The sequence below is a fragment of the Lissotriton vulgaris genome, chromosome 11 (genome assembly GCF_964263255.1).
Source record: "Lissotriton vulgaris chromosome 11, aLisVul1.2, whole genome shotgun sequence".
NCBI classification, from domain to species: domain Eukaryota; kingdom Metazoa; phylum Chordata; class Amphibia; order Caudata; family Salamandridae; genus Lissotriton; species Lissotriton vulgaris.
The window spans coordinates 511232930-511258643 of record NC_141699.1 but is presented as its reverse complement, the minus strand read 5'-3'; the positions used below and the strand labels follow the sequence as shown (position 1 = coordinate 511258643).

The 25714-nt window shown below is 45.7% G+C and overlaps 1 protein-coding gene across 1 annotated transcript in view; it reads right to left on the bottom strand.

The window, feature by feature from the left end:
• The window catches only part of TET3 (tet methylcytosine dioxygenase 3), a 412490-nt gene that overhangs the window by 62257 nt on the left and 324519 nt on the right, over positions 1 to 25714 (bottom strand). Inside the window, exon 10 of the mRNA XM_086943576.1 lies at positions 24336 to 24672. Coding sequence (XP_086799702.1) covers positions 24336 to 24672 — 337 coding nt within the window. The remainder of the gene's footprint in view (positions 1 to 24335; positions 24673 to 25714) is intronic.

Here is a 25714-nt window from a genome sequence, read left to right as displayed (position 1 = left end):
CGGAAGATGTGCTGATTACTTCTGATGTTAATAGCGTGGCCTCCGTTTTTCTTGTCAAAGGTGGTCGCTCATTTCCTTCAGATTCGGAAGATGAATGCAGAACGGTAGCCATTGCAGCGAAGTCTTCGGGAAGATGTTCAACGTTGTTCTCTCTTGAGAGTAGAAAAGAAAGTGATGGAAGTGGGTGGAGTGCTGCGTGTAAATTCCAGAATAGAAACTACCAAGAACCAATTAGAAGTGTTGTTTTGAAGTCACATGACTTCACATGCAAGTGTCAGGTCCTGTACGCGATAGGAGGGTGCGCGCACCCGGTCTCGCACTAAAATAAAGCGGCGAAAAAACATCTCATAATATGCTCTTGGAGCACATTTTGGTAGAAAGAGGTAGTTCTGAAAATAACTTTTTTTTTTTTGGAAACAAGACTTATGATGCTTTCGATTTTTTAAAGTTGCTACTACATTTTTCAGTATGTAATACTATGAAAATGAAGTAAAGAAATGTATCTTTTCTTGGGGCATTTATGACTTTCAATTTTTTGTTGAATAAGAACGAGACTCTGCTCTCCGTACAAAAGAATTTCTCCACACTCGTTGCATTTCATGTGCACCTTCGCAAGATATGGTCTCAAGTCCATCTCAGCACTCGATGGAGATACAGGTCGTCCACCAGAAGATGTGCTGGCCACCTCTGATGGTAATAGTGTGGCCAGGGCTCTTGTCGATGCTTTTGCATAATGCTCAGGGTGCCTTTGTTTAACATGCCGCAGCATGGTGTGTATAGAAAAGGAATATTTCCTGTTTGGATTTCCCCTTGAGAGCTCCGAATTGCATATCGTGCAGGTTACTTTTGGCGCATTCACTTTCTTTTGATCTTCAGGATAAGTAAAAAATTGCCAAATAAAAGATTCCTTTTTTCTTCTTAACGGTGGTCGCTCATTTCCTTCAGATTCGGAAGATGAATGCGAAAGGGCAGCCATTTCAGCAAAGTTTTCCGGAAGATGCTCGACGTTGTTGTCTCTTGAGAGTACAAAAGATTGTGAGGAAAGTGGGTGGAGTGCTTCGTGTAAATTCCAGAACAGAAACTACTAAGAACCAATTGGAAGTCTTGTTTTCAAGTCACATGACTTTACATGCGCTTCTCAGGATGTGTAGGCGGTGACACTATCTAGTTACGAACGTGATTTCATACTTAGGAACTAGCATTCAAAAAAACTATGAAATTCAATGAAAAAACCATAGGTTTTATACACGTTATAGTTAGGAAATAGCATTTGAAAAACCTATGAAATTCACTGAAAAAACCATAGGTTTGACACCAGTTATAGTTAGCTGGAAATTTTACTGACATAAAACCAATGAAATTCCACGTTATAGTTAGTTGGACTCACTATAACTTGCGCGTGTAATGCACTGCTGATGACATTACATATTACATCACTCATGACATGGTCAGTGACATCACTCATGACATCACTGATGACACCATCCAGTGAATGTGTATCTTACTGAAAAATAAATATTTTTTATATATGTATATGTAAAGGTCGATGGAAGAATAAATGTTTAAATAAATGTTTTAATGAATGTTTTTTAAAAAAAATGATTGGTTAACTGGCTTATTAAGTGTATCTTAGTGAATACATATATTAGCGAGTAATGTTAAAATATTTAAATATATGTATCAGTGTTTCACTTTGTGAATAAGTGGCTGCATGGGTTGATGAGTACCTACATGTGTGTGTATATGGGTTATTAGATGTTTTTTAGTATCAGTATGAGTGTCTCTATGGTTTGGTGGGGGTGTTACTTATGATATAGATCCATCAATGACTGACTCACTGTTTCTATATTTTTTGAAGACAGCATATGTGCAGGACTGTATGGGTGGATGAGTGTGTATATGTGTGTGTTAGTGAGTGAATGCCTGCCTCACTAGTGTCTTTATCAGTAACGAGATATGTTTTAATTTAGTATATGTGAGTATTGATATATATAACTCAGTATATGTGAGACTAAGAGATAGAAAGAGTTCATGTTTAAATAAGAATGTGTTTCTATAAGTGATTGTTTAAGAGAGTAAGTATGTATAAGTTTCCTTAGAAGTAACGTGGTAGTGTGTGTATAGTTGTATATGCAAATAAATGGATGTTCAATAGTTTATTTGCATGTGTGAGTATGTGTGTGAGTAACTTTTGGATGATTGTCGGTGTGTAACAGGATGTATAGGTGTATCACTACATATGATGAGTGAGTAAATGTATGAGTGACTATATAGAACTGTTGGTGAATGAGAGAATGTGTATATAGATGGTGGAATTACTGAATTGGTTGTTGTAACTGGTATGGGTATCTCCATTTTTTTGAAAATGTTAATTTCTATTTTCCAATATGTGTTTTAAGGGTTACATTACACTTAAAGGAGGTCTGTCATCAGTGATGTCATAAGTGATGTCACTGACCATGTCATGAGTGATGTCACTGACCATGTCATGAGTGATGTAATATGTAATGTCATCAGCAGTGCATTACACGCGCAAGTTATAGTGAGTCCAACTAACTATAACGTGGAATTTCATTGGTTTTATGTCAGTAAAATTTCCAGCTAACTATAACTGGTGTCAAACCTATGGTTTTTTCAGTGAATATATATATATATGAAACTCCAACAAGTCGCCAGCTGCAGCCGTCAGCCAGCGCACAGGTACACAGACTCCAAAATAATTACCGCAAACCAGTCTTGTGATTTTGAAAGAATTATTTATTCCATATAATGGTGGTGGTGGTGCCAGTCATCAGACGCGTTTCGGACATGCGTCCTTGCTCACTGATATACATATATGCATGTGATCAAGGGTCTACGGACCCAAACGCGTCATGGCTGAGGTTTGATTGAGCTGCAATAAACAACTCACTGCTCTGCAGCAAATCGTGGTCTGGGCTCCTGTCTTTTCTCCTGGGGAAATCTGCAGTTCGAGAGGAGTTGCTGTGATATATATATATATATACACACACATACATACACACATATATTTACATATATGGTTTTAAAAAATAAGCCCTCAACTGGAAAGCAAATTGTGCTTCTGTGTCCGATTCTTCAAGAAAGAGATCGTGTTTGGTTGGTTGGATATATCTATCTATCTATCTATCTATCTATCTATCTATCTATCTATCTATCTATCTATCTATCTATCTATCTATCCCCATACAGGTCAGTGTTGCTTTCCAATTTATTTACAATCTGCAGCATGAACAGAGCAGTCCATAAAGCCTTTTCTCAGGCTGACGCATTTCGGGCTCGTGCCCTTCTTCCAAGGCCAATTTGAATAGTTTTGCTGGCAAAAAGAGCACTTTATCTTCCTCAGTGATACCGCACCCAGTGGGTGTGGCTGCTCGCACGGCCTTGTGGTATCTGGAGTGCTTCTAAGATATATCTCAAGTGAAGTGTCATGCAACAACGATTAGTGTTCTATATTAAAAACCACAGTGGGTTGCTTAACAGTATCAATGCTTCCAAATACAGCGGCTGTCCCCACACCACGAACGCCAGTTGGCGCCGTCAGGGTCTGCACGCAGCGGGGCCGCATCCACGGCTGGGTCTAGCCGTATACATCCATCAAAAAGAGTTGCCCCCAACGGACGACGCCCACACAGGTCAGTGTTGCTTTCCAATTTATTTACAAGCTGCAGCATGAACAGAGTAGTCCATACAGCCTTTTCGCAGGCCGACGCGTTTCGGGCTCCTGCCCTTCTTCCAAAGCCAATTAGAATCTTTTTTCTGGCAAAAGGAGCACACCATCTCGGGTCATACCCTGCTCAAATTATCATTTCAACAAAATGACGAACACCCCACGAAACCGATGTGGCAGCTCCACACTGCTGCCCTAATTAATGTTCCCATTCAGGAGGCATTGCAGTAGATGATAGTACAATACTTTAGCTATGAACCAAGTGACAGCCCTGAATTGCCTGGTGGAATGAGAGGCCCTCCAGCTGGTGGTTCTGGGGCATTACCTGAGCCAGGCCGTGGGAATCTGTTGCCACCCAGATTGGGACCCTACACAGCTAGATGACATACTCCATTGGCTGGAGAATGAGCTGGGGCCCAACCTGGCTGCTTTCCCAAGGCTGCTGGAGACCAGAGAGCAATACAACATAGCCCTAGACCAACACAGATGTCATAACTAAAAGGAGAACGTTAACCAAGCCCACAAGGAGGAAGGTAGACCGGGGAGGCTCGTGATCTGGCTCATTACAAAGCAAGCAGGGGCACCCCCATCACCCGCCAGGTGTTTCTTGGTGGAGGGGCTTTGTGGGGGAGAACACTCTACACCCAAAGACATTAACTTGAGGTTCCGGGACTACTATGTCTCACTAAACTGACCACTAGAGACCGATCTGTCAAGGGGCCATGGAAAATTATTAGGCAGGCTGGCACTTTAATGCATCCCAGAGGATGCAACAAGGGAAAGGAGGACCCCATCATGACCCTGGACAAAAAGTGACATAAAGAACATGGCCACTAACAAGTCACTTGGGCCAGATGGGTTGCTGACAGAGTTTTATGCGACCTACGCTGGATAACTGTTTCAGAGTCTGGAGGTGCTGTATGCAGAGGCATTCTCATCGAGGCTGCTCCCAGGCACAACTAGGGAGGCACTGGTCGTCCTGTTGTCAGCCCTCCGGGAGAGTACCTCAGCCTTCCGCCCCCTTTCCATGCTCAACATGGACTTTAAGATTCTTAGTAAAGCACTATCTGCCAGACTGTTGCCACACATGCAAGAACCGATTTATGCAGACCGAAACAGGTTCATCCAGGCATGCAACACATCCCTCAGTCTTCAACAGCTGTATAACATCACCGTGAAATGAGGTCCAAACAGCAGGCCATGATCATGTCAGTGGAACTAGAGAAGGCCTTGGAGACCCTGCAATGGGACTTCCTGAAGGAGGTTATGCTCCATATGAAGCTAGGAAAGGGCTGGGTTAGGTGGGTGCGTCTATTGTAAGCAAGCCATCCCCGCCAGGGTCATGATGGGCCGCACTATCTCAGAACCTTATAACTTAATCTGGGGCACAAGAAAGGGGAGCCCATTGTAACCCCTCCACTTTGTTGTTGCAATTGAACGACTGGCAGAGTGCTTGAGGACAGCTAGCAGAGGCAAAGAGATTGTATGAGAGGGGAGAGAATATGAAATATCCCTCTATTGCAGATGACCTGCTTATATACCTACAGGATGGAGAGGAGGACAGATTTGTGGCGTTGCAGCTCTTCAATGAGTTTGGGACTCATGCAGGGCTCCGGGTAAACCAGAGAAAGACATATGTTTTCCCATTAGTCAACAACGTCCACCAACTGGCTGGATGTCAGCCCGACATTGCCTGGGTGCCACACACCTTCAGATACATAGGGGAACCAGATCTTTCATGAGAGGGATGACTTGACGGAGGGATGCACTCCCTCAATACCTGGCTCTATTCTGGAGATCACTTAGACTGCCCCTCATGGCGCGCATTGCACTATCAAAGATAGCTATACTCCGACAGCTGCTCTACCATTTTGCGAACCTGCGAGTAAGAATACTGGCCACCTGGTTCAGGCAACTAGACTCCCTACTCTGGGAACTAATCTGGGACAGAGGCCGCCACAATGTCAACCTTCACACTGCACCGCCCACCACTCGAGGGTGGTCTGGGAGTGTCTGACTTCGATTCATACTTTGCAGCAGTGCAACTCTAGTGGATTACCAGATGGCTGGATGGGACAGGGCAAAATGAGCTTGACCAGATTGGCTCTGAGCCGAACCAGGGGTGGTTGCTGGCCACACTACCCAAGTCCATACTGACGATCCTGCTCAGTGTGTGCTCCTGTCCATGGACTTCGCTGCTGGCAGTGCTTTATCAAATGACTGAGAAGCACAGTGCTGTATGCACCTGAGCTCTCACTGGTGGGACTACCCAAGGGAATAAGACATTCTTTACGGCCAAGCAGCTGAGCGCATGGACAGAAGCCGGATCGGCACAGTAGGCAACTACCATCAAACGAGCTTCCTTATCCCACTGACAGACCCAACTGCGTGACTTGCCTCCGGGACAGTTCCTCACATGTGAGGCGCTTTCACAAACGTTTCAGGAGTTACGGGGCACGGGTATTGAGGGACTCCCGACCCACACTATCCTCCATTTGCTATCGACTTATGGGGTTAGGCAGAAATATGGTCACATGGTTCTATAGTACGTACCTGAAACCACATGAAATCAGGGTCATATACATGGGTAAAACTGGGAGGTGTCCGCTGTCGAACTCTGGCCTTCATCCGACAAAAGAGTTAACCCAACTTCAGAGGTCCTGGGGGACAGTGCTGATGAGTCTCAATAGGTCCCTGAACAGAGAACTATCGAGGTATGTTTATCAAATCTGGGGGCTTTGCATTGTGCGCAGTTGGCCGATGGCAGTTTACAACACGTAGCATATCAGATATAACCCAATGAACATGCAGCCTCAATGATGCCACAAGGTATCTTGATGGAAATACAAGCTATACTGAATTAAGATAAACTCATTAACACATGTATGTATATGATAAATGGCAATAAAAATAAATAAAAAACAACACATAGATGTGGTTGGCCATTTCATAGTTTGAAAGGAATCCTGGAGAACATTAAGTTGGCCTTGATAAATGAGTATGTACCAAAGGGGAACAGCCCCCAGGTCTTTTTAGACATTCTTACCATACTCATAGGTTGACACAATGTTGTGGGGAATGGAAATCAATTTAGTTCTGGACTCGGAGCTTGATTACACATATGTGTGAAGCTTTCTTCACATGCACTCAGTAAACATACTGAAGGATACCATGAATCTCTTACAGATCCGGGATTTATGGCGAAATGCACATCACTATTAAGGGGGGCATGAACCACTCCTCACCACACGAGTCCTCTTTCAGACTAAATTATTGGCTGTCCACATCAGACTTAGGGGCCTGGGTCACTGACATCTCTCACATGCCCCACGCACTATACGATTACTCCCCAGTCAAACTACACCTGTCATTCCTGGCTCCCGATTGAGTGGACTGCAATGGCGTTTCACTACAGATTCTCTTCTAGACCTAGTATTGCAGGACGAATTGCATGCAGCCATATTAGAATATTTGCTGTTGAACAAGGGCATGTTGGAGAAAAATGCCACACTGTGGGAGGCCTTTAAGGCTATGGTAGTTAAGCATGCAGGGATTCTCCGAGATGTATGGGGACAGCTCACATGCCTCTAACAGAGATACTCAAAGAGCACCACCATCTACTTCAGGAATTTAGAGACCTAGTGGACAGGGAGGTGCACTATTTGAGCAGGCGTGCTTTTGCTCAGCAGTATTGCAAAGGGGGTAGACCGGTTAAGACCCTGTCCTGGCTCCTCTGTCATGAAAGACGGCAGAATAACATACAACAAACAGAACCCCTTCTCTCCGAACATCATCTTCTGGAAGAGGTACATCGATGACGTCCTTGCCATATGGCAGGGACCGAACGAGGTCCTATCAGACTTTATCACATGGATCAACACCTGTGCTCAAAACTTGAGGTTCACCCACACTAAGGACTACAATACGATGATATTCCTCGATGTTGTGATCACCAAAGAAAATGGACGTCTAGAAACAAAGACCCATCATAAACCCACTGCCAAGAACAACCTACTCAGATATTAGAGCTTACATCACAAACCACTAATAGAAAACGTACCCTATGGCCAGTATCTAAGACTACGCCGTAATTGCAGCAAGACCGCAGATTACCGTAGCCAAGCAAAGGACCTTACTAATTAACTGTCAGGCAGAAGTTACCCCGATAGAATTCTGAACAAAAGCCAGAAAAGAGCACGTAAACCAACCGAGAGAAGCCCTTTTGGAAGACAAGATACAGACTGAGGAAGGAATACAGTTGACGTGTGTAACTACATATAGCACAGCATCGAGTCAAGTGACACGGTCCATTAACAAACATTGTGCCATCCTCAATACAGGAAATTTGCTTTGGGAAAAAACGCTGTTCTCCTTTAAAAAGGCGAGGAGTGTTAAGGACTCTTTAGTGAGCACGCGCCCAAGGGAAACCGGACCGGAGAACACAGCCACTGCCCTTAACGCCTGGGGCCTACTCAATATCGTAGGCCATTACCAATGTGGGAACTGTAGCGTGTGCCACCTAACAAGCAACACCAAAACAGTCGCACTGGAACCCGGAAAAGTGTGGACACTACAGGCACACACCAACTGCAACAGTACCAACGTTGTATATCTGATCAAGTGCCCATGCGACCTCCACTATGTGGGTATGACCAGCAGGAAAGTCAAACAGAGAATCTGTGAACACCGCAGCATGATCAGGTAAAAGAAAGTGACAACAAGACTCACTGAGCACTTTCTCCGGAGTAACCACACAACCATTGACATGAGGTAGACTATTCTTGAACAAATAAAAGCGGGAGAAAAAATCCAACAATGCTCATTCGAAAAGGAGCAGCGTTGGATTTACAGGCTATTCACACACATAATTCTGCTGAATGAAAATATCTGTGGAACTCAGTCCTTCCCAAGTAAATCTGGGTCCTCCTGAAGTGCTGTCGACTCCTAGACACCACATACATCATCTGACTTTCACTTTAACATTGTCAAGCAGTCCGTACTCCACAACTGTTTGTTCTGACACTCCCATCACAGCCTAATAATAATAATAATAATAAGACCATTTCTTAAGCGCCTGGTTACACCTATGACGGTGTGTCCCCGCGCTGAAAAACTACTGCTCCCAGATGAAGCTAAAACCAAGTTACACTAAAATCCTAGATTGTATCAGAAAGCTATTTACTTGGGAAAGAGAAGAGTTTTTAGATTTTGTCTGAATCTTGTTTCGGAGGGCTCCATCCGAAGATTCAAGGGGAGGCTATTCCAGTGTTTGCTAGCCAAGAAACGGAAGGAGTTACCTCCCATTCTGGATCTGTGAACTCGGGGGAGTTTGAATAACATCACTCCAGCAGATCTAAGATTTCGGATAGGGCGATGGGTGATAAGGAGTTTTTGCAAGTAGTATGGACCTTTTCCCTGGGCAATACGATGAGCCATGCATAGTGCCTTAAATTTGATACGCTCCACAATGGGGAGCCAATGAAGTTTACGCAATGCCGTGGAACCGGATGCCCTACGTGGAAGGTTCAGTACCAAGCGGGCGGCGGCATTTTGGACACACTGAAGTTGTTGAATGCCTTTTTTGCTCAGGCCAAGGAGAAGGGCGTTGCCGTAGTCCAGGTGCGGCGAGACTAGGGCGTGGATAAGTTTCTTCCTGGCACCAAAGGGGAGCAGGTCGAGAACTTTGCGGAGGGTTTTTAATATTCCAAAGCATTTTCCAGTGATTTTTCTAATTTGTTGCTTGAAGGAAAGCTCCGCATCAATCATTATTCCCAGGTTTCTGACAACCTCTGCTGAGCGGGGGATTGGCCCTAATTCCGTCGGCCACCAGTCCTGCGACCAGGTAGAGAGAGACTTACCGACCACTAGCAGTTCTGTTTTTTCGCCATTTAGGCGGAGGCAGTTGTTGTTCATCCACCCAGCCACTGCTCTCATACAATTGGAAAAATTAATGGCTTCCTCAGGCTGGTTATTAGCAAGCTGAATTATCAATTGGGTATCGTCAGCATATGTGACGATATCCACACCATAGGATTCCACAATATGTGCTAAAGGCTCCATATAAATATTAAACAGCGTGGGGCTCAGACTTGAGCCTTGTGGAACCCCATGCCTCAGCTTGCGGGGGGATGACTTATAGGGAGGGCAATGAACCTGAAAACTCCTATTTTCCAAGAAGGATCTTATCCATTCTAGAGCTGGTCCCTCTATTCCCATGTCTGAGAGGCGTGACAGCAGCGTTGAGTGCAGCACGGTATCGAATGCTGCACTGAGGTCTAGTAACACCAACGCTGCTGTCTGCCCTCCGTCAACAAGTTGTCTCAGGCATTCAGTGGAAAAGAGGACTGCAGATTCAGTAGAATAACCTGCTCTAAAACCTGACTGAGTTGGGTGGAGGCAAGAGTTCTCTTCGATGAATTGCATAAGTTGCTTATTCACCACCTTCTCCACAACTTTCCCACAGAAGGGGAGGAGGGATATGGGGCGGAGGTTTTGCAGTTGAGAAATATGAATGTTTGCTTTCTTTTTCAGGGGTATTACCTGTGCGGTTTTCCAAGCCTCCAGCACATGGCACTCCTGGAAAAGTGCCACAGTTCGGCCCTAGTAGGCCCCAGTCTTCTACCCCACATGCATTATGCTGTTTACCCGATCACAGCACTGCATGTTTGGGATTATGATTGTCGAACACATCTATTGGTGATAATCGATGCACTCCATCCATTTGGGGTTGGAGTTTAACTTAATGGCACCTTTTACCCTGGTTACATTATTTTCCTTAGTCCCTATTTTGTCTTTTAGCGTGTAGTATCAGTTAAGTGCATAACAGTTTTCTACTTACATAGCGCGTGCTCCTGTAGGTTTGTTGGTGCACCATTTTGTCACTGCACCAGCTAGGGAATACCTTGTCCCGTCATTTACCCAGTCATCGGGCCGTAACTGGCCCCCGACTACTAGCACGTCCTTTCTAGTGTCCTTTACTACCAGGTATTGACGTTCTACTACGCCCCTTTCGAGCATCCATAACAACCTTGTTGCGCCTTAACAATCTGGTAGCTGCGCCCAGCAATGCCGTATCGGAGCGCGACGACGCTGGTCACGTGACCGCGTAATCACGCCTCCTTTCACGTACCCGGGCGCGCCCACTGCAGCATCTCGTATATACAGTGAGGAATCACCACCAAGGTGATCCTCGGGTTGCTGAGTCGGGTCTTGGATTAGGCGGAGCAGCCGGTGACAGGGCATTCACACAGTGAGTATGTTGGACACGATGCGGGTGGGCTCCGCTCTGCTCTTCCCCGCCTTCTAACCCTTTACATTTATGGGCAGTACGATCACTCTAACATGCCATCCTGTCCATTTTTCCAGACTGTGAATAGAGCCAGCACCTTGACCCCGGTTTCCATGAGGCACATCAATTTGCGTCTCTGGTAAGCCACGATTTCTCCGCATTTGCGATTTACGGCAGTTCCATTTTTTATGGTCTCAACCAGAAAGCATGCTTTTACTTGTTTGTACGCCCTCACCATTTTGTTTGAGCGCGTAGACACCCACTTTTAATGAATGATGAAAGTGGGTCGGGAAGGATAATCACAGGCTGATAATGAATCCTGAGTGATTGTGCGACTGGCCTAATTTCACTCCATGTTGCCTCACATTTTGCCTGAGCGCATAGACACCCACTTTAAATGAAGGTCGATAGTGGGTTGCAACAAATAATCATGGACTGTTTATGTATCCTGAGTGATTGTGTGACTGGCTAATATCACTACATGGTGCCTTAGAATCTGTGGGGCACACCACGTGTGATTACTAGTAGTCACCAGACACATCTTGTGTATTCTCACAATTAATACACTGGATTGTGGATAAGAGGAACACTCATTACTTTCTCCAAGGCATATTTGATGCCATTTATTATGTTTTGGGTGTGATTGTTGGTTTGTCTTGCAGATATTTTCCCTTTCAACAATTTAAGAGAGGGTGCCTGACTGGGAGTACATGGTTTGGCTTTGCAGTGACCAAGGGTAGGGTACACCTTAGCCTGTGTAGACCGCCCTGGTCAAGTCACCTGGTCCTGATGAAAACCTGGTATTATCACTATCAGGTTGAAACATGTAGAACATTTTTATTCACATTTTATCACTATCAAGATACCAGAGGTCAATTTAACCGAGCACAGCATCTCCACGTATTTTTAATATTGTCCAGTTGATCAGGTATTGAAGCATACCCGGATAGCATTCGGCTATTCGGGTGGAACCCCTATGATGAAGCATGTCACCAACTAGGTTGGTGAGTGAGGGGTATTCTTAAAAAGGAGAAATTCACTTTTTTGTACACCTCCCCCTATACCTCGGAGACATCGAGGTCTCTCCAGGGTGTATTCCTTAAACTGTTTGATTACTATATTACAAGGGGACCAGGAGTATTCCCTTTAAGAAAAAACTCTCTCTCTCCTTTGTCGTTTGAAAGAATAACATACACACAATCAGGTCTCAGAATGGTGTACTTTTACTAGATAACAAAGACATATTGGCGGAGTTCGAGACCTATTATACACGTTTGTACGAGACTCGGCTAGTGGAATCCACTGCAGTCAACCCATATGAGGTGGCTGAACAGCTGCCATCAGCAGTTTTTAAATCACCCTATCTTAGTTGAAGAGATCAAGGCGGTTATTATTGCCTTGGCTGGGGGGAAGGCACTGGACTCGGATGATCTGATAGGTATTTACAAAGCCTATAAGAATTTTCTGCCTCTCCCACCTCTTGCAGGTATACAGAGGCACTCTGATGGAGTGCTACAGCCAACCCTAAGCGAAGTAGTTTAATTCTGTCCTCCCCAAGCCTGGCAGATACGCTCCTTGATGTTGATGCACATCCTATAGACCATTATCGTTACTCAATTGCGACAATAACATTGTAGACAAAAGGATTGCAAATAGACTGTCCCTTCTACTGGAAAAGATGGTTTCTTTGGTGCAGTCAGACTTGTGCCTCATAGGCCCACATCAATCAACATGTGCATGGTTTTCCCCACCTCCTGGAGGCATACGCAGAGGCACTCTCTGATGGATGGCTACCTCCAACACTACGCAAAGCAGTGATTTCTGTTATCCCAAAGCCCGGGAGGGATGCTACTCGATGCACCTCCTATAGACCATTATTGTTAAGTATTGGACTAGACTGTCCCTCGAATATAATGTTTTTTCGGTGCAGACTGACTTGTGCGTCATAAGTCACATTAATAAACCTGTGCATGGTATTCGCCATTTTACACCACCCGAACCCAGAGCTTAAGGCTGTGGTGGTATTACTAGACCCCGAAAAGGCGTTGGACTCTTTGGAGTCGCCTTTTCTAAGTGAGACACTAAAGAAGTATGGCATACCCATGGGATTTTGGCACTGATCCAACTGCTCTATGCCCACCCCACCACAACAGTTACAGTAATGGTATATTATCTGAGCCTTTCCAGATATATAGGGGCACCTGGCAGGGATGCCCCCTATCCTCACTGCTCTTCATATTAGCCTGGGACCGCCTGGCTCGACACCTCCAAGAATGGCACATACACAAGCTGTCCCGTTGGAAGACAGACTGCTAACTGATCACATGCAAAAGCGGGCCACGTCCCTCACATATAGAAAACTAATCAACAATCTACCAGACCTGACAGTCTCCTTACGGAATAAGTGGGTGGCAGAGGTGGGAGAAATAGATGACTCAGAGTGGCAGGAGGCCCTGGCGTCACCCAAAGAGGTGGGAATCTCTGCTAGACTTCGGTTAGTTCAGCTAAAAATTTTGCACAGAGTATACTACACTAGGACCACACTACACAAAATACATATGGCGCAACATCCATATTGCCTGAGAAGATGCGGGGAGGAGGGGTCACTTATACACACACTGTGGGAATGTGCAGTTATAGCAGATTATTTGCAGAAGATATTGCGTACAATGTCGCAGACAATGGGGGTGTCACTTTTGCCGGAGCCGCGTAGGTGCCTACTCAATATATGGGAGCCCAATGACCTCACACGCCATGGGCAAACATGGGTCACGTTAGGGCTCATGGTAGCAAAACGGAATATTGCACAGAAATGGGGTGCAGTGGAAGTACCTTCACTGGCGAGTTGGTGCAGAGATATGGATCTGATTATGGTGACGGAACGAACAGTCAATACCAATCGGAAGAGCCCCCGAAAATGGACTAAAATCTGGTCCGCCTGGAATGCATATAGAGGGGACATCTGTGATCTAATACCAGATTCGGACGGGGATAGTTCAGATGAGGAGTAAGGAGAGGTTGGGGGGGGCAAGGCAGGGGCTGCGTTACCGATGGAGAGAGTGCAAAGACTACGAATTGCTGTCGATGTCCTAATGGCAAAGAACTTGAATGTTTGTAACCTACCCAAGCTATATGTCTTACTGTATGCTGTCACTATGATTGATCTGTTGAATACCTACAATAAAAATATATTTAAAAAAAAAAAGAAGTGGGGAAGTGTGGCTCAATGGTTAGAGCGGCAGACCCTGATGCAGAGGTCTGGCCCGGGACCAGGGTTCAATTCCCGCCTCGGCCTGCCTTGGTGGGGTCTTGAGCTCTAAATTCCTCAGACCTGATTTCTCGCCTCAGTGCCTATTCCAATCATGGGTCCCACGCTGCAACTCTGGGCAATAGCTTGCTTAATCTCCACAACGGCCCCAACAGCGCTGTGATGCCTGGCTTCACCTTGGGGATGCCCAGGAGTGGACATTTCACAGGGAAAAGCCAGGGAGGGTTCCTTAGCGGTATGAGTACAAGCGCCGGGAGACCCGGTCCGGGTAGCTGTGCGCTATACAAGTACAAAACATTTAGATTTACATTTACATATATGTCTGCTAACCAATAGCACAGAGCCTATGGAGAACCTGTAGGAAGCTGGCTCTGTATATTCTACACTAAAATGAGGCATAGTGTGTACAGAGTCCAGTGGAACCCCAAAGGTAGACAGAGGTAAAAGTAGATCGCACCTTACTCTCTATTTGTGGTAGCGGGGGTGAGCAGTAAGACTTTATCACATGGTCGTGTTAAGCATTTGTTGTACCCACTCAATTAGCAAATGATGTCACGCACTCAAAGAATGAACTCAGATCAAGTTTGTTTTATTAAAATATGATTGTTTTTTTATTACTAGAGCCAAGCTAAGCCTGGCACGGGTAAGTGAAATAAATGATTTGCAAAATATTATACAGTGTTTACAAGTGAATGCAAGTTCAAATGCAGTTGTTTGAAATACAGGCAAGTCAAGATATTGAAAAAACTGTACAGATTACTTTTTAAGTTATTTTCTACTCAGTGTGTGATATGCCTAGATATCACACTGGGACATTTCCTAGAGAAAAGGCAAGTAAAATCAGTTTTGCACAATTGTAATTTTTCAGGTTTCCATAAACATCAACTCCGTCAACGGGTTCCTATGGAGAGAAATTAAGTAATTGGTTACCAGGTAAGTACTCGGTCTTTGGAGCTAAGTGTTTAGGGTTAGAACAAGGGTTCTCCCAGGGTCGAGGATGCACTCTTGTTACATCCTCAGCGGCCCTAGGGTAGCCGGGTGCAGAGTGCTGCGGCTCAATGTTATCCAATGAGGGATAGGGGGCCTACGGTTGGTGGCTGCTTAAGAGCAGGCCACTGGGTTGTGTGAGCAAATCTCCTGGTGTTAGGCTCAGGGCAAAGGGGGATCCGGTTTAGCACCCAAAGTACACCCGCAGCGGCGCAGGGGCGGCTGGGTGCAAGGTGCTGTTTTGGTGTCCGGTGCCCTGACGATTTCAATGGGGATTCTCTGGTTTCAACAAAGACTGCCGGCTCGGGACGAAGATCTTCTGGAGGTGACCACCATTTGGAGAGATAAGTTAGGATGCCTGGGGATGCTGGGACACCATTGGTTGGGCCAGCCAAGGCCGTGGGGCTTCGGGTGCAGGGGAGTCTTTAGGCTCTGGGTTTCTCTTACCAGCTGCGATTGGGAGAAATCCTCTGGAAAGAGGCTGCAGGCTTCGCTGGAGGATTCGAGGCAGGTCAGAGATCACCAGTTCTCGGATCAGAATTGCTGTGGAGACCTGCTTGTGATGTTGGGCCACTCGAACTTGGGCCGTAGGTGATGGGTGCAGAGTGGTGCAGACTCGTGGTTTTGGCCGGAGACAGAGTCTGTGGGTTAACAAATCTGGTGTTCACGGAAGATGAAGTCTTTTCTTTGGAAGGCAGGGCAGGTCCTTGGGGTTCTTGAGGTTGCAGGCTGCAGGACAAATTGGAATTTTGCTTCTGCAGGTTTGAGGTGAGGACAGGCCGGTAGGGCTGGGGCCAAGTCAGTGAGCATCCTCCCCTTAGCTTCAGCACGACTGTCCGGAGGATTCAATGTTCAGGCGTGCCCCTTAATACTAGATTTAGGGGCGTTACAGGTAAGTAAAAGTTGGAGCCAATGGGTCCCTTCCTTTGGGTGGGTACACCCCGTATTATGCCACCCTCCAATGGGAGGGGGCATATGCTTCACTTTGGTTGACTGCCCCCCCCCCCCCCCCCCATCTACAAGATGGCGGGGACTGAGAGTTGTGCTTCACCTCACCTCCCCCACCTGAGGGGTGGGGTTGGCAAAGGTGGGCAAACCTCCCTTCCTCACTTTGTTTTCCCGACAGTTCTCCAGCCCAAAGTGGGGCTCAGAACCAGTGGGGACCAGTTGCTGGAAAGCACTAAAGGCCTTGGGAAGCTCCCATAGGCGGCAAGCCTTTGAAGCTTCCCCTTTCTGGACCCTGCCCATCCTGGGGGAGGAGGAGTGACACCTCGGCCCAGGATGTGCATTGTTTCAGACCTGCGAGAGCAGCAGTCTCTCGATCCAAGGGTCCAGAAACATGTCTGGTAGTGGCAGCTGGTGTGCAGCCACTCAGCCTGGACACTAGTGTTAGGTCATTTTTCTGGGGGCATCTCAAGATGCCTACTGTGTGCATTTTTCATTAAATCCCACACACCCCCAGCACCACATACTCTTAATGGCATTTCTGCACTCACAATGTCTAAGAATTGGCTTAGACACTGTAGGGGTACAGGGCTCATGCACCTGTATCCTCACCACTGGTATAGTGAACCCAGCTAGAGGGGTGGCTGATCTATGCCAGGGCAGTGGGTTGTAGGCATGGCACACAGGGATGTGTACCATGTCGACTCATCACTTTGTTCTGCACCAAAACACGCAGTCTGCAAAGGCAGTGTGTGTGTGGAAAGGTACAGGGCCTTTAAGGGTGGCACAATAAGTGCTGCAGCCCTTACAGGCTTTCCTGGTCACAGTGCCCTGGGTACCTGTGATACCTTTTACCAGGGGCTGACGTGTGGCCAGAGAGAGTGCAGATTGGGTTTTGTTTTCAATGCAGATTTCAGGAAGGAACATAGGACCTGGGTACCTGTTTGGCAGGAGCCCAGAGCACACACAGTCCAAGCACATCAGCAGATAAGCAAAAAGTGGGGGCAACCATGCAAAAAGAGGGCACTTTCTTACAGTACCCATGTGATGCGTTTCATACTTCGTTAAATACCTGGATATTACCATACAGAGAGAGGCTGAGGTCATCATACGTCTAAATTATGGCTCAGTTATCGACAAGCTATAGTGGCAAATAGACATCTGGATTAAGCTTCCCTTATCCCTGGTGGGCAGAGTAGAACAGCATAAAATGGTAGTACTCCCTAAGTTTCTTTACTTATTTTTAAACATCCCATTTCCACTCAATTATAGTTTCTTCCACATGTCAAATGCTTTATTGATCAGACGTATTCAGGCCAACTAGAGTGCCAGGATAGATTTGAACAAAATGACTTTCCTATGAACGCAGAGGTTTTGAGATCCCGGATTTTGAATTTAATTACAACATGGTGCAGTGTCACTTCACAGCTCATTGGTATCCCCTGGTGCAAATCTCCCTTACTTAGTACCCAAATGGGACCAGGTGGAGGCCCCCTCTGACTCAGTACTCTTCCTGGAATTGCCTAGGCCTTAGAGGGAGGTGAAAACAGTTGCTACAATGTTGCTACAATGTGCTATGCGGCAGATTGGTCGACTCATTTCCATACTTGCCTGTGCCTCACATTTTTAGCAATCCCTTGTTGCCACTCACTTTGGAATGGGCAGTACAGAAAACACTGCATAAGATGACCATATTGCTGAAAGGCCACCTGTACACAGCGGACAGTTCCTTGTGCTACAACAATTCCAGGCATGTGGGAATCCTACAATCCTAGATATCTTAACATTTGCAATATTTTGTAGTACTGTGTGGGACAGGCTTCCGGGTTACTTTGCAGAGCTGATTGACTCTGTACCACTGGCTCCGCTGATCACCTAACCTAACACAGTGGGATGGGTGTCACAGAATCAGGTGATCGGAGCGGAGCCAGCTCAGCGAGCGGAGGACGATGATGATTTGGGTGTGCCCCTGTTGGATGCAGTAATGTATACAAAACCAAACTAAAACCAGCAGTTCGATATGGGTAAGAGGTATCCCCAGGCTAGGTTAGTAAATGGATGGACACATTTCAATGTTCAACATACAGGTCTTTACTTATTCTGCTAATATCCTCAACCGAAACTCAGATTCACCTCAATTTTGACCTTACAAAACAGTCTCATGCCTCAGCGGCAGTTTCTGGGGTTGAGTGTAGAGGTTACGCCCATCCAATTAAATGTGATACGGATAGTCATTGAAAAAAAGCAATTACCATCCTATTCAAACTATGCTAAAAGTATTCACTGCATTGGGCAGTCTAGTCTTTTCTCTGCAATGAATGTCAGGCAGTTTTAATTAGACATATATGCTAGTGCGCATGTGCCAGTTGGCAGGATGGAAAGTTAAACAGTAGGACAAGCTGCTAGCCCGATTCTGCCATAATTAGGGCCCTCTGGAACAACCCACACATGATGCTTAAAAGTGTCACATCCTGAAGCAGCCCCAGGTGTGTACAGTATGAGCCCTGCACTCCCAGAGGTGCTGGTCTCTTATCAGCTGCCTTTTACCACTACTCCCTTTCCAAAGTCGTCATAGGGTGATGACTTGGAAAGGGAGGGATAGCACCATTAGCTAGATGGTCTGACATCACAGAGTAAATGAATGTGTGTTCCTCATGTAACGTAACTGATGCTGTGTAAAGCGCTCTGATACCCCATTCCGGTCAAGTTTGCGCAATATAAAACTCTGAAGAAAAAAGAAAAAAAAAAAAAGACTACTATGGCGAGTGGTGTGATCTCTCCTTCGCAGTTGGGTGTAACACCTGGGGGTCTCGGGGTCGCTACAAACACAACAAAACCGGACACGACACGGTTCAAAGGTTGGGAGATTTATTTGTATAGCAATACAAATATACAAGGAAATATGAATAGTTACTGTTCTCCGCCAGCCGGTCTGCGTAGCACCGTCCTCTGCAATTACGCCGGTCCCGGCGTATGCCAACAGAGGACCGAAAACACGGTAGCCGGCAATGCCACCCGGTGTGTTTAAGGGGAACGGGGAAACAGCCGTTTCTCACCGTTTGCAGCAGGGAGACACCCAGCCGGGGTCTCTACCTGAAGGGAGCAGCCGCTCGACCTTATGCGACAGAGGAGACAGGGAGACACCCAGCCGGGGTCTCGACCCGAAGGGAGCAGCCGCTCGACCTCTTCCTCTCTACAACGGGACGCGGCTTCACCTATGGGTGATGCGTCACCGTTGTCCCAATAACAATAGAAGCTGGAGACGAGAGCAGCCGCTCGATCGTCTTCTGAAACTCCTCAGCCGGTACGCGGCAAACACCTCCTGGTGTGCGTATCAGCTGGAGTTCTAGTAACTAAGTGGCAGGCTGGGAGCAGCGGCTCACACCAGCATTTGCCCTTGTGAAGTATTCCCGACTCCTCTGAGTCAGCTGCGACTAAGGTCTCAACGGCCCTTTCGATGTACTTGCTTCTCGACTCGTCCGAGTCAGACGCAGCAAGGAAGCCTCCTGGCTGCTCACCCAGAAGACAAGGGGCGTAACAACAAAGATCGGTCCGGGGAGATTCACTCGACCCACCTCCGTCTTTGTCCTGGAGTTTTGGCAGTGATGTCTTCTCTGACCGAGCACTCTGGAACTGTTTGGTGAAAGGCCGTGTGGATATCTGAATATCCGACACAGATCCTTCACCGAGTACCGCCTATATAGGCGTCTTGTAATTGCGTTATGCAACCCCTGCTCTGAGTTGCATAACGCTCCTCCCGCTTTGCCTTCTGGGATTTGGAGTCCGGAGGGGTCGCGGGTGTCCTTTTTACCGAGGGAGCGGGAAATTCCTGACATTGGGTTCGCTTTCCCTTCATTTAACCCCTTCCTGTTTTCCTTCTACCCACTGTCGCTCTTGCCTTTTCCCGCTAGTTTCTCTCCTGAGTCGATCTCTCTAGAAGCAGCAACAAAGACAAACCAGGACGGCTAGTTCCAATAGTTTAAATTAAATGCTTACATTTTACAGTGTAATTTAGTGAATCTCCTTTGGTGTGAAACCGAAGCCGGGCAGACAGCTAATCAAGCCTTCCTGCCAGGGTGCCTGCTGGCCTGAAAGAAATGCAAATGTGAACTATGAGTTAATCTGCAACTGTAAAAGGTAATCTGTAAATGTAAAGTATGCTTGGAAGCCGGTACTGGCTTTAATCGATCAAATCATTCAAAGGTTTGTGTAGGCAAAGATGTATTCTTTTTAAGCGGTAGTGCAAAGAGTTAACAACTGAGCCTGAGGTGTGTGCTTTTAATTGAAATGTTATTTATATTGCGCTTACTACCCCAGAGGAGGTGTTGAAGGTACAGTTATGTAAAAAATTGCATTAATTTGAGGAAGTCTTATGACCCCTGCCTTTAAAAACACAATATAAAATTACCACTAGACACTACCATAATGAAATTAAATAAGCCCAGTTTAAATTCTACGATGAGATTAACAAGGCTGCTAATTCCCCTAGCGAATTATTTAAGATAGTAAAAGCCCAGACTACTCCCCTCCACAATCCACTAAGAAAATATGCAACAAGCTTGCAGCTTTTATTTAAAAAGAAATTGGAAGACATCTATGATTCACTTCGGTATAACACAGGTAATGATCAGAATCAAGTAGCAGACTCTACAGTGATCCCAGCCTCACCAGTCCTGACTCACTTGCCAGCTTTGAAGGAGGAGAATACTCTGCTAGTTATGGGTAAAATCAAATCAGGCTCTCCTCTAGATCCTGCTACCCCCATATCTTGCTCAAGGGTACAGAATACATTCTTCCTACCACAGTAGAGCTTCTCACACTCACTAGATTACGGGACAGTCCCAAAGAAGTGGAAGCAAGCAATCATTAGGCCCCTGCTTAAGAAACACCATTTACAGCCAGTGATGTTGAACAACTTTCGCCCTATCTCGCTCGCTACTACCTGCCCTGGGAAAACTACGTTAAGCACAGGTTAACCCAATTTCTGGAAGAGAACATCTATTTACATCAGACACAGATGGGTTTCCGCCCACATAACAGCACTGAGTTGGCTCTCCTGGTGGTCACAGAGGAGCTTGAAAGCATCCTGGAACAGGCGGGGGGCTCTGCCGCAATTCTGCTCCTGGATTTAAGTGTTACAAAAGGGGGTGGGGATGGACGGACCATCTGAATCAATCCAACACTCACACCCAGTCAAAAGATCTGGGTTTAATCCATCACCGTTCTTTAGCCCACTCTGCCACCCCAGTTCAGACATGGCTGTATGCAAATCAGTCTGACCCTGTGCCTCATGGGAACAGTCCAGCCCGGACTGCCAAGCCATGTCTTCCCTGGACCGGAAACAAGCTTCCGAGGACCGGTTTCTGGCATTCCAGCCGTCTTCAGCCCGGCTTGCTTGAATCCAGTGGCAAAGTGAGCAAGGGACTCACGTCTTAGCATACCCTGCCACACTCATGGTGGCCAAAAGCGGTACAAAAGGGGGTGGTGATGGACTGAGCATCTGAATCAATCAAACACTCCCACCCAGTCAAAAAATCTGGGTTTAATCCATCACCGTTATGGCTTTGTTTATAATATCTTTGTGCAGTTTTATATAAGGAAAAAGTGACCTGAAGTAATTAAGGGCTATCATGAGCGCCAATTATGTTACACAAGGTCACACATTTTTTATAGGCACATTTGAGATTAGCCCAGAATCACAGGATTTCATTCTGGAAAACCTGGTTCCCCAGTTCCCAAGTTCGAAGCTCTGGCCGTAACACCATATGCTGGGTAGAGGGAGTGTGGCAGGCTGAAGCCAGCATAAGCACTCTATGTTTGTCTATTTATCACAGAAATATTGCTTAACATAGCAACAAAATACACCAATGTTCAAAACTTTTTTCGAAGGAGTACTCCCAGAACCTTCCCCCTCCTGGTTGAGAACAAGCAGCAGCAGACAGGATTGGGCATGGAGTTTTATAGTCCAGAGAAATACCAGAACTCTCTCTATTAAAGTATTACAACAAGGAGGTGAAGTGAGTTTGTACACCTGCAGTTCTTCTGAATTGCTTTATGTGATTTAGGCAAGGCTGGACCCTATACTATTGTAAGAGCAGGCCCATAGAGTTTGTATACCACCAGTGCATAGCGGTTCCTACTGTGAACCTCTTCCCGGCAGTCAATTATCCTGCGCTCCTTTTCTGGTGGGGTGTACCTTGTGCAGAGGCCAGCTTGAGCATCCCCTTCAACATTGGAAGAAACTGCATGGAGCACTCCAACTTATTTACATTACAGGTTTTATATAGCGCTGGCTAGACCCGGAGGTATCAGAGCGCTTTACATGAGTATCAGATCATAGTTACAGGTTACATAGTTACAAAGGTTACACAGTTATTAGACCATGGCAACATAGTTACTTGTAAGGTCGAGATAAACAATAAGCACATATACGTAGACCACATTTCCACAAGGAAGTCTTTCTCCTATAGGCTGTGCTCCAACTCAGTGTGTGGCTGTCTGTGAGCTTTATGGTGTTTGGGTTCAGCCATACTCACAACCCTTAGGGACGATTTGGTTCGAGGTCAGAAATAGACATGGCCGGAACATTTTCCAGTTCTTCTGGCTCAGAGGCATGGGTTGGATTACCTGTGGAACAGGCTGATATGCAGGCAGGCCTTGGGTTTCGACATCCTCGTGTTCCTCTTACTCTGCATTGAGGGGATCAGCCTTGCAAAATATGTCACATGCGGCACCGAAGGATTGGGGTTGCATCATGATATGCACCAGGAGTTGATCTCTATGCTGACGAAGGGCTTTTTTTTTTTAAACGCTAAGTAGAAGGCACACGTTGTATCTTTGTAAATCTGGGGAAAGGCACAGATTACACACCCCGAGTTAATCGGTCCAGGGGTATTTTACATCACCCCAAGGACATTTTCTTATAGGGTACATGTTAAATCACGTTTTGTAGCCCTCGCTCCCTGAACACAATGGAATGTGAAAAGATGGAGCCCTGACGTCCAAGTGTTATTTTACAATTTCCAACAGAGGTTGACGCCGAAAAAAAATAAAAAAATATTTATAGCGGTTGCCCGTGAAGTGCTTTTCCCAGCGACAGGGGTTCAATTTCTTAACATGGGCACTTGAAACACGAACATCGAATGCACCAAGTCCAGGACCCACTTCAGTATACATTTGAACCCGATGGCGGGATGACTATGCACATACCCTACTAACTGAGAAGGCACAGGATACCTTTTGAGTCGAAGAAACTGCTTTGAACAAAAACTTAAAACTTCCAAACCCAACACTAGATTGCAGGAGTGTGTCACGCATGCATGTCTACAGCCAAAAATGCTATGAACTTATATTTTTTAGGAGCCGTCAGAGCTGTGTGTGTATATATATATATATATATATATATATATATATATATATATATATATATATATATATATATATAAAAATTGACTAAAAGCACAAATATCTTTCAACCTCACAAAGCAAAATCCTGCCATAGTAGTCCTTAGTACTGAAGGGAACTTCTTAATGGTGGATGTGTATTTTGTAAAAGGGCAGAATACGGTCACTCAAAGTGAAGTTAATCAGTGGCTGATGTGGGCTGACAGATGACTGCCCCACAATGTATGTGGTTGTGGGATGACGAACAATGTGAATGAAACAACAGACCAATGAATGGAGCAAGCTGTGTGAGGGTCCCTGTACATGGATAATATATGCACAATTTTGGTAAAGTTGAAAAGCCTTGGCTAACACAGATCTAGGAAGGATAGAGAATGGAAAGAAAGAAGCATTGGCAAAGTACTGCACACCCGCCCTGGCAACGAAGTGTGCTTCTAGTTAGGTGGCTGTGTATATCCAATCATAAACAATGCCTTCATTTGCAGCTCAAGAGAGCCAGTTGCTGAAATGAGCTGACCAAGTGTTCCGTGATGTATGCTTTGATGGACAGAAACAAAACGTGAATGACAGCTGAACAGACCAATGGCTGACCAAAAGCATTTTTATGTTTTTATTAATTACTTTTAGAAATTCACGAGACCGGTGAAAAACCTTTAACTGTTTCTAGGTCAGACACAAAAAGAAAAAAAACACAGAATAAGATATAGCCAGGAGAAGTCTTTGACGATCTTAATAAAGGCAACGTAATTGTTTACCTGTACTATTTTTTAGCATCTGCATGGTTAAGGATTCTTGCTTGGGCTTCTCGGGGGTCATTAACTTGTCTTTAATCATTTTCTTTCTCTCAGCAGCAGCTTTTCTGGCTTCCAACTGCCTTTGCCGACAAGATTTAGCTGGCTCTGCCAACTTTCTGACCTCTCGGGGGAATGCACTGAGCACCTGGATACCACCATTTTTGATCTTTTCAGCTTGATTTTCTTCACTGCCAAACTCATCAGTGTTTGATACTTTATACAGTGGAAGCACGTGAAGCTGCTCATCCTCTGGAATCTTTCCAGTCGTACGATTATCTTCCTTTGTTAAAGTACATACCTAAAGTTCACAGAATGACAATTAAAAAAGGTAAAAGAAAAGTGAAAGCTTACAATAAAGTATCTATTGAATATAGGCCTTTGAAAACTTTCACTGTATTATCAGCATTGCTTAAAATAAAAAATTTAAAATAGTACCTCCATCACATACAACCCTGTTTTCATATCCCCAGAAAGACAAATTAACCCTTAAAATGCTAATAGTGAGCCCAGCCTTTGACACCTATGTTGGTCAGTCAGTCATATTGTGCCATCCTGACTGATGCTAGTCAGGATTCAGAGGGAGTGTTGTGCCGGATGAGAGAAGTTCAAGTGCTGCTAGATATAGCAGTATGCTCTTTTGCCCGCTCCTATGTCAAGGCTCACCTAACAATTACGTCAGAGGACAGGACCATGATGTTATCAAATTGATTTCCATCCATAGGAAGATTTTCACAAGGATTCAGCAACACATGTAAAAAGCTGTATACATGTTTTTGTCCCCCGAGACATTCCATAGGGTATAATACCTCCGGCTTTCGAGTGCTGGCTGTTGGTTGGAATGTGCAGTTCGTAGTCTGCATACATGTGCAAATAATGCAGATTGCAAGGTCTTTTGAACGTCCACCACCGCCCCTGACCCCTTGCTTCATGTCCTCAGCTCCGAAGGGTCGTCTATGTTTCGGAGGCATATGTGAGGGGGCAAGAAGGAAGGGCATGTGGTAGAGGGTGAATCTTACTGTGTGCCTTTGCCTTCATCTTGTTTGCAACCAGTACAAATAATGCCAGCACTGAATGCCAGGTGTGTGGGTTTTTTGTGTTTGAAGGGACCGGTGGGTCCGTGACTTCATGTGTGTCTCCCACACATTGTGGTCTCCTTTGTGTATACTTGGTGCTGTCTTTCTGGATTTTTCAGCATTGCATTTGCACAACCTGCCCCTCTCCCCAAATCATGCCTGGTTGGGAAACATATCCATCCAAATCAGCTTTGAAGGCCCTCCGTTTTCACCGGGCTCAAACACCACCAGCCGTCAGTGCATGCTTCCACCAGGCACACACCACCA